General features: G+C 39.6%; 2 protein-coding genes and 1 long non-coding RNA gene across 3 annotated transcripts; all 3 read left to right on the top strand.

Annotated features, from left to right (window-relative positions):
- The first annotated feature begins 6,636 nt into the window (after window positions 1-6,636).
- Window positions 6,637-7,443, top strand: LOC119733774. Its single transcript, XR_005271973.1, has 4 exons — window positions 6,637-6,671; window positions 6,827-6,934; window positions 7,081-7,188; window positions 7,342-7,443. It is a non-coding gene; the product is annotated as an uncharacterized LOC119733774 (long non-coding RNA).
- A 112-nt stretch (window positions 7,444-7,555) lies between these two features.
- On the top strand, window positions 7,556-8,820 carry LOC119733829. Its single transcript, XM_038207199.1, has 3 exons — window positions 7,556-7,582; window positions 7,703-7,783; window positions 8,351-8,820. The coding sequence occupies exons 1-3, from the start codon at window positions 7,556-7,558 to the stop codon at window positions 8,792-8,794; spliced, it is 552 nt and encodes a 183-aa protein (XP_038063127.1). The 3' UTR covers window positions 8,795-8,820.
- A 2,724-nt stretch (window positions 8,821-11,544) lies between these two features.
- Window positions 11,545-13,198, top strand: LOC119733828. Its single transcript, XM_038207198.1, has 2 exons — window positions 11,545-11,868; window positions 12,254-13,198. Exons 1-2 carry the CDS (start codon window positions 11,545-11,547, stop codon window positions 13,196-13,198), a joined length of 1,269 nt encoding a protein of 422 aa, XP_038063126.1.
- The last annotated feature ends 3,534 nt before the right edge of the window (window positions 13,199-16,732 follow it).

The raw sequence follows: 16,732 nt of genomic DNA, 5'->3' as shown, positions 1-16,732 counted from the left end.
AGTTTTATGAAATAATTATATCCATATTTAGACAAAAAGCGTGCATAGGAGATAGAACCATTCATTTTGACATCAGCGGAAAACTGGACAGAATTAACAAAACCCTCACTCAGTAAATGTATATGCAAACAAAGAGATTACAAAATATGTCCAAGGTCCTTTTCAGTCTACTACATAACACATGAAGCTGGGAATTGAGTTTCTTATAAATACAGATTCATGTCAGAGCGTGAAATAACAGTCAGACATTAGACACTTTCTGACCACTTATTGTATTTGTCTGACCAAAAGTGGATGTTGTTCAGACCAAATATTCGAACAATGAATGGTTTGAACTAAGCACATGGCAGACCAAAAGCTGATAATGGCAGAACAAAACTGATTGTGCAAGGAACTTTTTGTCCAACACTTTTTGGCCTAATCTCACGCCCTGCATGCTTGAAACAATGGACAATCACTTGCCCTATGTACATGTAATACTTGAAAATTGGGTTACCACTGGATGTTTACAACTTATGTGAAGTACATGTAAAACACTTCTCTGGTATAACACAAGTTATGTGAAATAACACTTTTCTGGTTGTACACAAGTTATGTGAAATAATAACCCTTTCCTTTTTTTTCAGTGAAAAAGGAAGGTACAGTACCTCCTATTTATTACTTTGGAGGTTCAAAATTTGAAACAATATTTAAATGGAGAGTTGTATTGCTTTAAGTTTGAAATTTGATGAAATCTTATTATATGAAGTGTTCATGTAGCCATACATGTACATGTGTACATGTTCGGGTCATCAGTGTCCAAGCCCCAAGCTGGTTTAAAACGTACTTGCTTAAAACCGGCCAATCAAATAGGCCTATTTACAGTGGAACACTGATATAACGAGGTCCTTGGGACTTTACAAAATTCCTTTTTATTACAGATACATGTACCTTGTATTACCAGTATTGAAAACAAAGAAAAACAAAGTGTAAACATATTGGTAAATTAAAAAAAAGATTTTCTATCACATTTAATATCCATTAATTTGTCAGGGTTAAGTAATTAAAAGCATGGTGTTCACATCATTCTTTCTTTCTTAAAACAAACGTTTAGGAAACCACACATACTGATAATGTGCAAGATAATGAACTGGAAGTTATCTATGTAAACATATTATCCATGTGTATATATCATTTCAATCGTTGAAATCATTAGTTGTTACTTTGTTGAGAAAGGCATAAAGTTAATTGGAAACACTAAAATTATTAATACAACAGTTAAACCATTCACGTTTACGCACTTCTGTTAGTTGCAGGTGTTCCAGTATGTCACGATTGTCCATCCACAAATGAGTAAGCATTATAACATATCATTAAAGCTTGACGAGGCATGTACAAACAACACGACATATAGTCACACATACGACATATAGGATTGCTTCAAAACATCTGGAGTAAAAGAGTTCATCATGATTGTCATTAATCACTCTAACAACTCAACGAGCGTGCAAAACAAGCCAAACGCCTCTTCTCTCGTACTTGGGAAAGAATACTGGTCAACATCTCCAATTAATTTGGTCAGCAGTGCCTCAAATCCTGGGGTACATCCGTGTACAGGAAAAGGCTCACAATAGTCAGCTCTGACTTGCTGCATCTCAACTAAAGAATAATGCAGACGCTTCTTGAAATCCCTCGTGCCATAAACTTCAGGAAGGAAGTACATTACATCTGGCTTGCCAGGCGGGCATTCTACATTTGTTTGATGTCTGATCCGATGCTGATTCCACATCTCTGCAACCTCGGAAAAATCACGCTGGATTAGTGGCGTGAAAGCGAATCGTGCACATTCGATGTGAAGATCATTTGAAGTATCAAATACTCCTGCGTCTCTCAAATCCTCGAAAAAGTTTATCCACTCCTGTCCACTTAAACGCTTCATTTGAGACCACCATGCTTCTATCCGTTGATTGGCGGAGGAACGACCGTATATAAAACTTCGTCCGGCCCTGAATGAATCGTTGTGTCGTAAATAAACTCTAAGAAGAAATGTGCAATATTCTGGGATTTTTATTCGAAGGCCCGACTTAAATCCACAGAATCCGTCCAGAGAATCCATCGATTGCAGAATGAACGGATATATCCCAAACGGCTTCAGTTAATCAAAACCGTCTATGTGGATCAGATACTTTGGGCCCTTCGAAATGTAACGTCGGCGCCTAAAGCGTCGGATAGATCTCAACCGGACACCCTCGGGATCAAGGGCTCTTAAAAGGTGTCTGACCGTATGCTGCGAAACACGCAAGTTGTACCGAGTTGTCAAAAGACGCCACATAAAACGATACGCGAAGGAATTTGATGTGTTGTTAAGTACTGAAATCATAACCTCGATGACATCTTGTAGATCTGACTCCTCGCGACGACGTAGCCCAAGTTGTCGAAGAATTCTACGCAAGTGACGTAGACTTATAGCAATGTCATGCCGAATGCAAAGGAATGCAATGATTTCACAAGCAGTATAGCCACTTAAGAAGTAATGAGCAATCAATTCGTCCCTGGTAACACCACCATGTCCAGTTATTTCTGCTGCTGTGTAGGGTATAGCTGGTGCTGAAGCAGTCGCAAATATAGTGAACAAGACGAGCTGTATTGAAATACAAATTAAAAATAAGGTGAAGATCTTCTAGAATGCAAAATGTATTTCTGACTACACCTATGCATGAAAATGTGATACTTTGTATGCTAACGTTTGTTTACGCGAATTTAAAGATAATTAAAAACTGATATGAATTACAAGTGAATTTCATTACTCAGGCATGCAGCTTTTCCTCGTGTCTGTTGATTTCCTCATTTGTTTGTAACGTACTATGAAGGCCATTAAAAATTAGAAAAAAACCACCGTGCACAGTCTTGTGTGAATTTAAATTTCATCAGTTTTCCTTAATTCATAGTCAAGTCTGATAACTGCTCAAGTTGCATCGTGATTGCACATGGATATGGATAGAAAACAGCAAAGTGACCACATTCCGTTTTATGATGATTAAAGCACAAATTTGACTTGATCCCTACTTACCCACAACAAGCAGCAAGACATCATGACCTCTTATCAAATCAGCGACGGGATAAATGCAAGCCACCCGTCCACCTGTGTGTTTTGAAGACGGCTTTAATGCTATCCTTGAAAAATTATGTCATGACGTCGTCATCCTATTTTAAGGATGCCGTCATCCCATCATGAATTATCTCGGGATCTCATCATCCTATTTTTTGGATGTCGTCATCCCATAATGATTTATCTCAGGATGTCGTCATCCTATTTTTACGATGTCGTCATCCCTTAATAAATTATCTCGGAATCTTGACATCCTATTTTCAGGATGTCGTCATTCTATTTTCAGCATGTCGTCATCGCATCATAAAATATCTTGGATGACGTCATTCTATTTTTTGGATGTCGTCATCCCATAATGAATGATCTCATGATGTCGTCATTCGTTTTTCAGGATGTCGTCATCCCATAATAAATTATCTCAGGATGTCGTCATCCTATTTTTAGGATGTTGTCATCCCATAATAAATTATCTCAGGATGTCGTCATCCTATTTTTAGGATGTTGTCATCCCATCATAAATTATCCTAGGATGTCGTCATTCTATTTTCAGGATGTTGTCCTCCCATCATATATTATCTCAGGATGTCGTCATCCTATTTTTGGGATGTTGTCATGCCCTGATAAACTATCTCAGTATGTCATCATGCCAGAATAGATGGTCTTAAGATGTCGTCATCCTGTTTTCAGGATGTCGTCATGCAATATTAAAATATGTCAAGATGTCGTCATTTTGCTTTGAGGATGTCGTCATCCACTAACAAATAATCTCAGGATGTCGTCATCTTGCCTGTAATATGTCGTCATCTTGAGATAAAATAAGTCAGTATCTGAACAAGTCGGATGGCACTTCCAGAGCTCCGTAGATACATCAATGTGTAGACTGTTTTTTCCTTGTTTTCTGGTTGTTTTCATTCGGTTTTCTGGAGAGGCATATGCTACCCAGAGTGCACTATACTTCCTTTGAACTTTGGTGACCTCATGCATGTACTGGGTGTATGGAAGATTTTATTTCAGTTACAATTTGAATCAGCACTGCAATGGGCATAGGACAGGCAGACATGTAGTCAGGAATAATTGCATCAAATTTGTGATTGTACACTTTGTCTTTTGCACACAAGTAGCTGTCAGTATGTTGGGTTGGTGTTATAAACAACTATTAGATTAGTATCTGTCTGGTTTTATAGTCAGTACTCTGAATTTTTGATGTGATCTGGCAAGTCATGGTGCGTGATTTATGCATGGATTGTTGCATGTACAGATATGCATAGAGATGAGTGCAATTATCATCAACCATAGTTGCATGGTAAGTTTCTGTATTTATTTGGATTAGCTAGATAACATAGATTGGGTTGATCTTATTTTTTCTGCCATTTTAAAATGCTGTGGCTATAATCATTACGGCAGCTTGCTTTCACATGATTTTAAACTGCTATTGTTACGGCATTGTACTCGACAGCTAGTTGACTATATGCATGGTTCCCTGACCAGCAATATCCTTAGTTGTTTTTAAAACAACTATTTTTCAAAAACGGTTGTCTTTTAATAAACATATTCGAAAAAGGAATTGTTTTTTAAAATCATTTTTGAAGTAGGAATAAAACGTATTTTATGGTTCAAAAACCAGGTTTGAAACATGTTTTTAAACTGTTTTATTTTTTCCCTATTTTTTTGAGGTGGCGAAATCCACCCAAATAAAACATGTTTTTTAAGAACAGATTTGTTTTAAAAAAACCTGTTTCAAACAGAATCAAAAGATGTTTATTTTCTGTTTGAATTCGATGGGGGTATAGAGTTTGGAACATTAACCGTACGGGAAAGTTTAAACTTCAGTCCCAGAAGTGTTTGGTGACAGGGACATTGTCATACCCCAAAAAAATGAAGAAAGAAAAAAATGACATTGAATCACGTGAAACTTTGTTTTACATTTCCGTCATCCAGCTCGATGAATTGGTGTCGGTGGACAAAGCCGAAAACCATGACTGGTTAACAACATCGGTGAAATGGACAGGCTATGGCTAAGCCGGAGCCCCCACCAGGAAATGCCTGCTTTATGAATAGCTGGGGCAAACACTTTATCTGCAGGGCATACATTGATTGTGCAAGGTATTGGATCAATAGGTTTGCAGCGGGTACTACCATTTCTGATGAGCAGAGTAGGCATGCACTTGTGAAGGACGGTCTTAGTGGGATTGTGTATGGAATTCTTTCCTATATTTAAAGTCTAACACGTATTTGTCCATCAAATTAGTAGACTCTTTTAATGTTTCCTTGCCCGCCAACGCAAAATAAACTACACTCTGTCAGAAATCAGGAAGGAAGACACAGCTAATAAATTTCTGATAAGATGTCTGGATCCCAAGCCACACTCAAGAAAGACTATTTCCTTAACCGTGTCATGGATTCACTAATTAGATTCATGTTTCTGCACTGTATTTTTTTCAGTTACTCACCCTCCTTATAGGCTAATCAGAAAGTGATGCCTTTTTCAGATGTCTAATTTTCGTGAAATTTCCAGATTCGTTTGCACACGTTTTCGTATCAAAATTTCAACATGAAATTTCACGAAAATTAGACATCTGAAAAAGGCAGCACTTTCTGATTAGCCTATAAAGAGGGTGAGTATGCTTCTAAAGCAAAAATAAACTGCAAACCAAGCCTTAATGTGAACATCAAAATTTGACAAAGTTCGAAATGTTTTTGTACATGGTGGACGTGTGGCCTATGTTTACGGAGGTAGTCCAGTAAATTGGCCACATTTATAGGGCTAGGTAGACTCTACAATCATGTAGACTCTACAAACATGTAGAGTCTACTCAGTGCGGGCCATAGAGTAGGGCTATGTAAAAACATGCTTAATAATGTTGAGACCTAGGAATTTATGGCAGTCATGTGACAAAAATACATAGGTCGCCAAAAAAATTGCGCCGCTAAACAAAAAATGAATACGACGCAAAAAACAAATGCGCCGCCTAAAAAAAAAATGCAACGCCAAAAAAAAAGCGCAACCCAAAAAAAAAGGCGACGCCAAAAAATAAATGCGCCGCCCCCCGAAAAAAGGCGACGCCAAAAAAAAAGCGAAGCCAAAAAAAAAGGCGACGCCAAAAAAAATATGCGCCGCCCAAAAAAAATGCGCAGCCAAAAAAAAAGGCGACGCCAAAAAAAAGGCGACGCCAAAAAAAAAAAATGAGACGGCAAAATAAAAATGCGACGCCAAAAAAAGAAAATGTGCCGCCAAAAAAAAAGGCGACGCCAAAAAAAAAAAGCAGTTAGTATTATTTAAAACAATATTTAATGCATCATTTGCAATAAACATTTCCAATATTTCATTAATTCAAACCAGAATAATGATAGAACCCTATTATAATGATATAATTCAATATGCTGAGCAACATACTATTTGAACTAAACTTAGCAAAATTTGAGTCCTGCTGATGAGGCATGCAGTGCCTACATTTTTTTTTTAATTTTTATGATGTACTATCATTTTAGTTTTAATAATTTTGAGGAGTTTTGTGTCTTCTGTAGGCATTACTTGATGGACATGAAGACCCTTGAAGAGGATCGACATAAATCATACGTGGAGGTGAGTTTTTTTTCTTCCCTTTTTGTTACCGATGCACGTATATGGCTGGGTGAGTCTTGATGATGAAGCAGTGCTTACATTGATCTGGAGTTGTTTTTACTGATTCACTCTCATTTTAGTTTAATAATTGTAATGATTTTTTGTGTCTTCTGTAGGCATCACTTGATGGACATGCAGACAGAATCCAACCCCAGGATACGTCTCAGCCGAACACTGAAGACTGCCCCACCCCTGAAGGAGATTGACATAAATCATACGTGGAGGTGAGTTTCTCTTTTTCCCTTTTTGTAACCGATGCACGTATATGGCTGAGTGAGTCCTGACGATGAAGCAGTGCTATCTGGAGTTGTTTTGGTGATCCACTATCATTGAAGTTTAATAATTGTGATGGTTTTTATGTTTTCTGTAGGCATCACTTGATGGACATGCAGACAGAATCCAACCCCAGGATACGTCCCAGCTGAACACTGAAGACTGCCCCGCCCCTGAAGGGGATCGACATAAATCATACGTGGAGGTGAGTTTCTTCTTTTTCCCTTTTTGTTACCGATGCACGTATATGGCTGAGTGAGTCTTGATGATGAAGCAGGGCTTACATTGATCTGGAGTTGTTTTGGTGATCCACTATGTTGAAGTTTAATAATTGTGATGATTTTTGTGTCTTCTGTAGGCATCACTTGATGGACATGCAGACAAAATCCAACCCAAGGATACGTCTCAGCCGAACACTGAAGACTGCCCCGCCCCTGAAGGGGATCGACATCAATCAAATGTGGAGGTAAATTATTTTCTTTCCCTTTTCTTCACGTATGCAGAAATTCCAACCTACCTTTACCTCTGTTCCCCCCATTGTTGAAAGGGGGGGGGGGGAGAGATATGCAACAATGCAAGATATAACCACTGTTGCTCCAGTATGTTTTGTTTTTACTAGTGATTCTCATATACAAAGTGACCTATCCCAAAGAAGAAAAGTGATATTCAGTAAGTTTGTGACACTGTGTTGATTTTCTTTTGTTTATATTTTACCATAGATTCCAAACCATGGGAAACTAGATTCGTACCAGACAAGTATGTCCCATGTTGATGCTAGAGAAACTGCTGAATCGTATGAGGTAAGCCAAATGTTAGTGGCATTTGCAGGTAGAAATGAGTGCAAACTTACATTGCTGCATTGATATTTTCATGCACAGTGAACCTATGTCCTGCTTGGCCGAATCGCAGTGTTTTGAAGACTTAATTGTTATGAAATTGCAAGCATAGTGTGGCAGCACAGCCAGCAGTCAGTAAAACAGAGATGCATAGACATGGGCTGAATACTACTTCAAATATGACGCCACAGGGATAAATTGTACAGTATCTTTGAGACATGTTTAAAAAATAATAAGAGCTCAATCTATGCGCATGGTACAATTATCGACATAAAAAGTGGTACAGTCGAACCTTGATCAGAAGAGCATTGTTAATACAAGGCTCTGCTTGTAACAAGCAACATTTTTGGTCCCAAGGTTTTAGTTTTTCTTTGTTTTTCTTTGTTTCTATTACTGTTAGACAAGGTACCTGTTATAACAAGGTAATTCGTAAAGTCCAAAGGATCTTGTTATAAAGGTGTTCAACTGTATTTTTATCATTCATGCACTGCAGTTCATTTACGTTATGATTATTCTTTCCCATTTGTGCAGAATCGCAAGGCACGAAAAAGAAAATGTCGTCAAGAAGAATGGCAACAACACATCCAGAAGCAAAAAAGAAATTGTGGCAAAGCTTATATCTCTAGAGGTGACAAAAATCAACCTGCTAGGGAGATGGGGCCTCCTTGTGCAGGCAAAAATGCATGGCAAAAATGCACATCACACATTTCTTCCACTGAAAGAGATGCAATATTTGTTCAGTACTGGGCAACAGGTTCATATGAAAGCCAACGAGACTTCATTGTTCAAAACGTGCAGGAAGTTCCTACAGGTACTTGCACATGTAGCAAAAACAAGAAAGGGTCACGTTCAAAATGCGCATATGTTTATCACATGCCACTGAATGAAAGAAAGGTACGTGTGTGTCGGAGGTTCTTTCTAAACACTCTTGGAGTTTGGCAAAAAACAGTGGGCTACACCTTAAAGAAAAAGTAAGGATTCTTTTGCGCCCAAAACAAGAGAGGAAAACATAGGCCAGCGAACAAGACTTACGATGACAACTTGACAGAAATCCGAAATCACATCAAAAGGTTTCCAGTATTGCCTTCGCACTACTGTAGAAGCAGTACAAAATGGAGATACCTCGCCCCAGATTTGAGTGTGGCAAAAATGTACGATTTGTACTGTGATGAAACTACACAACCACTCTCACTGAAGGTATACAGGTTTTCAATACTGAGTTCAACCTCGGTTTCCACATTCCCAAGAAGGATAAGTACAAAACTTGCACTTGTTTCGCCAACGCAGCACCCGAGCTTAAAAAAACAACTTGAGACAGGCCAACAACAACACCTGAAAACTAAAGAAAGGGCAAGAGAGGAGAAGGCTAAAGACAAACATAGAGCACTCATTGATCCATCATTTTCATCATTTACAATGGACTTACAGCAGGTCTTGTTAACGCCTTCAGCTAGCACCTCTGTGCTGTTTTACAAACGAAAGTTATCTTCCTATAACTTTACAGTCTACGACCAGAGCGATGGGGATGGAACATGCTACATGTGGACTGATGCTATGGGTGCAAGAGGATCATGTGAGATAGGAACCTGCCTTATCAAGCATCTGTCGACACTACCTAAATCAGCGAAGAACGTCACAATATTCTCGGATAGCTGTAGAGGACAAAATAGGAACCAGTATATATCGACAGGATTGCTGTACGTAGTCCGAACATCATCTGTCTCAGTCATCGAGCAGAAATTTCTGGAAAGTGGCCACACTCAAATGGAAGCTGACTCCATGCACAGCTCGATTGAAAATGCCAAAAAGAAGGTCCCAACGTATCATCCTGATCAATGGGCCACCCTCGCTTCAATGGCAAGACAGAAGAAACCCTACAAAGTTGTTTAGCTAAGGTATACAGAGTTGCATGATCTCAAAAAACTATCCCAAAACATTCTGCATAACGTCAAGAAGGATACAAATGGTGACACAGTACACTGGATGAAAATCAAGCACTTGTTGTATGACAAGGACTCCCCTCATCTCATCAAATTCAGATACGACTATGATGAAGACCTCGGGGCTCTCCATGTGAGTGCCTCGGGGAGAAAGAAGGGCAAAGAAATGCATCTGGAAAGCAGATACAGTGCACCACTGAAGATATCTTCAGCCAAGAGGGCAGACCTCCTCAGTCTCTGTGACACGAACGTGATTCCACAGGTGTTCCCCTCCTATCGTAATCTGGCCTTTCAAGAAAAGCCTTCTAGCAGCTCCCAGTCAGACGAGGAAGCAGCAATTACTGAAGAATAGAACATTCTTTGTCGATACATATTGCACTTTGCCCTTCAGGGGGACCATGCACTGTACATTGTAATATAATTGTTGAAAATACACAATTGTGTCACATTAAAGCTACAGTCCATCTTTTGCAGCTATCCAAAAAGTAACTGACATAATTATTGTTGAAAAACATACTTGGTTCAAAGATAATAAGGGAACTTAACTTACTGTGTAATGATTCCTTATGGCATGCTGCCATTTTGAAGAAATCGACGAAAGAGGCCTTTCCAACGATTTCTGTTAGTGGTTCGTTATTTTTGGTAAATATGTTTGTGTATTAATACATGGCATGTAAAGTAAGATAATAAGCAACCCTCTTTCACAAATGTTATATATATAACACAATTTGGGTTTTGTTGTCCAGCAAAGTAATTTGTCAGTAACAATAACAATGGGTTGTCCAACACTTTTCATGCATTTAAGAGGAGTAGAAAGTTTAACAAAATACATTCCTACAAAGATTTCACTTCATGACTCGGGACAGTACATCAATAGCTTTTTATTTATTTATGTCGTTTTGTTTAACCAGAGTGGCCATACAAGAACCCAGTTATCACAGTCTATTCTGCCAAGGGGCCATGAATTATGATAAAGTAATAACAAATTACAAGAAATTTAGTTATTTATTTATGTCGTTTTGTTTAACCAGAGTAGCCAAAAAAAACAGTTATCAAAGACTGTTCTGCCTAGGGTCCATAAATTTTGATAAACATAGTAATAACACACACAATTCAAATTAATTTAACCATTCTTTGTGTACTTCTGTACATTGTATATTTCAATTTAATCAAATTTGAAGATGAATTATTGCAAATAAACCAAATTCACAAATATCAATTACAGTAGACAGTGCTTAATATATTTCTGTTTTTGTAGCGGATCATATAGGTTTCTTAACCCCCCCCCCCCCCCCCCCCATCGGATTCAACTATTCACCAACCCTGGTGAGGAGTGCATCCTGCATACACATTGTCATACAAACCAGTCAAACTTCTGAACATAGGTTAAGAAATCATCTGGTGCATAACAGAAACTTGTTATGCCCTCCAAATTTGCCTAAAACCACACTGATTTGTTTGTCTTTAAGCAAAGATAATTCGTTTTATGCCAATAAACACGCTAATGCCCCTACGTATCAACGTCCTGTTCAGACATTCTTCCCAGCAGAAGGGCATATGGGCGCTTACGCCCTTAATCGCGGAAGCCAACGCACCACAATCTTCCCAGCAGAAGGGCATATGTGCGCTTACGCCCTTATGCGCGAAAACAAACGCGCCACATTCTTCCCGGCAGAAGGGCACATGCAGAAAACTGCCTCTATTTCAATGAATTTCAAACATTTTCATCTGATATTGACATAAATTGTTCCCAGAATTATAATCCATACATGTGAAAAATTTCAAATGCGTACGATTTTTAAGACGCGTGGGAGAACGTTCTATGCACCTACATCCACTGCAACGGATGACATTATCAACAACTTCTACTCACAACTACAAGATGTGATCAATTCAAACAAAAAGAACTGTGAAACACTTGTCGTGGCTGGTGACTTCAATGCCAAACTTGGAAACCAGCGCATCCCTCTTGTCATGGGACCCCATGGCTATGATGACAGAAATTCAAGAGGAGACAGACTTGTTGATTTCTGCATGGTTAACAACCTCACTGCCGCACACTCCTGGTTCCCCAAGCGATCTTCTTACAAGGTTACTTGGATCAGCAGGGCAAGAAATGCAAAAAAAGCCATTGATCACATCTTAATTAGCACAGAAGCAAGGAACCACCTGACTGACTGCCGTTCCTACAGTGCTTGCTTTGATACTGACCATCGGTTAGTAATCTGCAACCTGAAGTGGAAACTCCGTCGTCATGCTACTGCACGTGGACTACGACCTCAACATCTAAACGTTGAAGCCCTGAAGTCGGAACAATCATCTGAAGTCTACAAGTCTACAAGACTTACGTGTTACTCAAGGTGACTCTCTTGGTGAGAGTGAAGGTGAAGCTATCGCATGTGTCATACACGAAGCATCTCTCGAGACCTGTGGTACACAAACATCCCAGAAGAAACAGCCGTACCTGTCTGAATTAACTCTTCATTTGATTCAGCGCAAGAGGAAGGATGTAGGCACTCCAGAATTCACAGCTCTGAGGAATGAGGTCAAACATCCATGCCAGAAAGATCTCAACGAATGGTTGGTAACTAATATCAACACATTGAACCAAGCATACCAGAATCACAATTGCAGAGCTATGTTCAAAACTGCTGATGTTCTCCTTCAGAAAACATGTACGCCTGTGGTGAACATCAAAGATGCAAACGGTCTGCTATTGGAGACAGCTGAAGAAGAAATACAGCGTTGGCATCAGTATGCTGTAGATCTATTTGAGTCCAATCGGCCACGTCCACCCCATCACACAACTGAGGTTGAACGAAACCCACCGTCACCGGAAGAGACCAAGGAAGCCATACAGGCACTGAAAAACCACAAGGCTCCCGGAGTTGATTGCGTCAAATCTGAAGCTCTTAAAGCTGCGACACAGGACCCAGAGATATTCAAAACCCTTCATGGGGCCGTGTGTAACATCTGGAACTCTGGGAAGTGGCCACAGTCGATGACCAAGTCAGTGTACATCAAAAATAGTAAACGAGGCTTGTGCAACAACTACAGAACACTTGCACTAATCAGTCAGGCCAGCAAAATTGTTCTGAATGTGATACAACGCAGACTGGAAAGAACCGCTAACATCGAAGTGAGTGACACCCAATGTGGGTTTGTAAGCGGTAAAGGCACAACTGATGGAATCTACCTCCTGAAAGGTGTGGCCGAATCGCACTACGCAGGAAAACGCCCTCTCCGTCTGGTCTTTGTTGACTATAAGAAGGCATTTGATTCAGTAAATCAAGCGCTTCTGTTTGCAAAGCTACGATATCTTGGCGTGGAGGAGGATGTGATGCGGCTACTTGAGGATCTTTACATCAACTCAAATGGCAAGCTCCGGTGGAAAGGTCGGATGACAGACGAGTTTGAGACACCAGTCGGAGTACGCTAAGGCTGTCCATTGTCACCAACAGTCTTCAGCCTCTACACTGAGTGTCTTATGCGAGAGTGGTACAATCGCACAGCAAACCTAACGGCTCCAGATATCAGTGGTATTCCCCTAAAGGAGATCAGATATGCTGACGACCTGGTACTGATGGCGCTGTGCAGAGCTGATGCTGAAGAGATGCTTACTACCCTGGGTGATATATCTGACGGGTATGGATTAGCCATCCAACCTGGTAAGACTGCATATATGATCATCCAGCCAAGAACCGATGACAGCACCATCACATACCGCTCGGCACAAATACCTCGTGTCACATCTTTCAAGTATATAGGAGTGTTGATCGACCACACACTAGGACGACAGCAAGGAGGTTCTGAAGCGGTTAGGTATGGGCAGATCCCCTCTTCGGCAGTGCAAGTATCTGCGCTCCCCCCTGCGTCAGCCTTGAGGTAAAGGTACAGTTTGCTCGGGCTCTAGTCGTATCAAGGTAACTGTATGGTGCCACCACCCTGTCGTTGAAGGCAGCTGACATCAAACGCCTAGACAGTTATGGCCGAACCATTTGGCGTCACCTGCTCAACATCAAGTGGCAAGATCATGTGACAAATGAAAGACTGATGGAGATTATCGGCGACCGGTGGTGCTTCAGCAGTAGCAGTGTGATGGAACGAAAGGCAGCATGGTTGGGCCATGTGGTTCGGCATGGCGGCAGCTGTTGTGGATGGGATGCCAGTTGGATGTCGTCGCTCCGTGGGCCGGCCAAAGATGTGCTGGGTGGACAACATTCGTGAATGGTCTGGGTGTGACACCAACGAACTGAAAGCAGCAGCACACGGCTGTTCCAGCGCTAAATAATGGCGCCCTCTGTCGTTCTAATCGCGCCAATCGAAAATCTCCGTAAAATGACGTCACCGACACTCTTCGTGGGTCGGGCCAAGCGAGTTTCATATCATGAATATTTATATCTGGGAATATTTGGAATGTAATTGGTAGATTAATCGGTCAAAGTTCAAAATGTTTCTTTTTCAAAAGTTTGTTATTTTCCCCTTATTTCCATATATGAATATTAGCTCATGAATATTAAATTACTGAAAACGGCGTCCGTCAAAACTGGTGTTCGACCGAGCTGATTATCGCGGTGTGCGGTCATGTGAAAAATTTGTCACATTAAAAGGTGTTTTTCTCCAAACAAGAGGTTTTCCCCGATGTAAGGCCCACATCAACTTTGTTTTGGAGATACGTGCTGCATATCTTTTGAAAGTGCAAAAAAAAAATATTTGATGCTTCTTTCTGCAGGACATACCAGATGGTGACATCAAAAAGGAACTCCACACCCCAAGAAATGAGCCACCGAAGCTGGTAATCTTCACATCAAACAACAAGCTGCAAGCATCTTTTGTTGTAGCTGATGGAGTCAGTATTATGAGTGAGAAGGGTTCTACTGCCACTGCTGCAATCCTCTTACTCATTGGAGTGTACTACCTATTCGACCTGGAGTACCCAAAGACTTATTCTCAGCTCCTTGGAACACTCCAGAACCATGTTGTTAAGGGTGTGCCCTATGATGGCCAAAAGAGTGCCAAATTCAGAATGTTCCAAACGGCTTTGCAAAGAAAATTAAAAGCTGTTGCTGAAAATTAAAACAAGTTGCAGTAGAACCCTTCTCACCTTATTTTGTCCATTACAAAACATGCTGCTTAAACTCATTAGGCCAAGAAGAAAAAAACATGTTTTCTGTTACAACACAAATATTTAGGGTACTATATCTTTTTTCTCCTAACTGTTGTACTGCGAAATATTAGGGTAGGATGATAATCAGTTATATTTTGAACCCTTGCACTTTGTAACAGTTAACATTTTGTAACATTTAACATGTGAATTAAGTGTTTAAAGAATGTCGTGATTGTGGATACAAACAAACAAAATTACTGAGTAAGCCACTTTTTTTCAGGCTTAGGGGTGGAACAAATTACTGTGATGCCTCCAAATTTCTTTTTTAAATCACAGTTTTATCGATATCAGCATGGTCTTCCAGGTAGGAAGACACAAGTATTTTCTTACTTGACCCTACTGCAGTTTACATTTCTCCAACTTTTGCTTGGATGGGCAAGCTAGATTGAGCAAACTGCATCAGCTAAAAAAGTCAAATGTGTTATTTAGCTTAATTTTTGTATAGCATTGATACATTTAGTTTGTTACTTGTTTCAGCAAGTTTTTATTGCATAAAAGGCCATGAATGTGCACATACATTGGCCCAGTCAAAAGTTTGGAAATAAAAATGTTTAGTACATGTTCAAGTTTTGGTAATTTTAAAGAAATTACAATATTATGTATGGTAAAGAAAACACCAAGAAAACAGAACTTTCATAACCACAGTCTTAACAAGTACAAGAAAACAAAATGTGCAAATAAAGATATGATGCGTGTTATACACTTAACTGCAGCTGCAAACCAGCTTTTGGATTACTAGTATATAAAAATATACAGATTTGAAAAATTAAGGATGTTTTTTTATTTTCTGAAGACGAATTTCAAAGCGCCTTCCAGGTGGTTAGGCCAATAGAGGCTCTGAGTGCTGGGCTATTTTGTTACGGCACTGCCTTTTCAGTGCCAAAGAAGCACGAAAAAACCTTTGAAATTCAACACATGAATAGTAGTAGTGAAGCCCAATGCATATACATGTATTGTTAAACATGTTTCGTCTTATTTAACACTTAAGCACTTATAAACGTGTTAAAATGTTTATAAACCGTTGCAACATGTAAACATGTCAAAGTGTTTATATTTGAACACTTTCTTATACACGTCACAGTGTTTATTTGAATAAACCATGCGTTTAACTGTTAAACAGTGTGTTTATCAGACCAGTTCTTCAGAGTGTTAAACACGTTTGTTTATGTGGATAAATACTCTATTCGTAAACGTGTTAAACTGTTTAAAAAGTGTTGCAAATAAGCATTTATAATGTGTTTAGAAACTAAACACCTGGATTTACAGTGTAGGAGGAAACCTCCTAATGTTGTGCAGGATTAACTGCTAGCGACCTCTAATCTTGCCCAAAAAATTAAGCAAACCTGCTACCAGTCGATGTGCAAGCTCCATGTATTTGTGGTGTTTATTTGCCCAAAATAAGGGCATGCCCAGTTTCCACAGACGAATCATTTCTGGTCCATTGTTCTCACGTTCGGCATCGATGTTGCTTAGAATGAAGAGGCCATGCCAGAGCAAAGCCGTACTATATTCTCTGATGCCGTCTCTTTCCTCTTTCCTACTTCCTGCGTTGTAGCAGTCAGTGGAGCAGAACCAGTCTCCTTCTGAATTAAAACAAGAAGAGTAACGTTGTCACTTAAGCAAAATGAATTGGCTACATATTTGTTACTAAGAAATCAATGAACTTTATGACGTCACTGATTTGAAAATCATGATAAACGTGTATGAAAAAGAATGGAACTGGAAGCGCTTTGCCAAGTGAAACACTGATAATGATATACGCGTGTAATGGTTCAATTTGTGAAACAAGATTTTAAAGGGATGTGT

This window comes from Patiria miniata, unplaced genomic scaffold (assembly GCF_015706575.1).
Source record: "Patiria miniata isolate m_02_andy unplaced genomic scaffold, ASM1570657v1 HiC_scaffold_26, whole genome shotgun sequence".
NCBI lineage: Eukaryota > Metazoa > Echinodermata > Asteroidea > Valvatida > Asterinidae > Patiria > Patiria miniata.
This window is presented reverse-complemented; position numbering and strand designations above follow the sequence as displayed.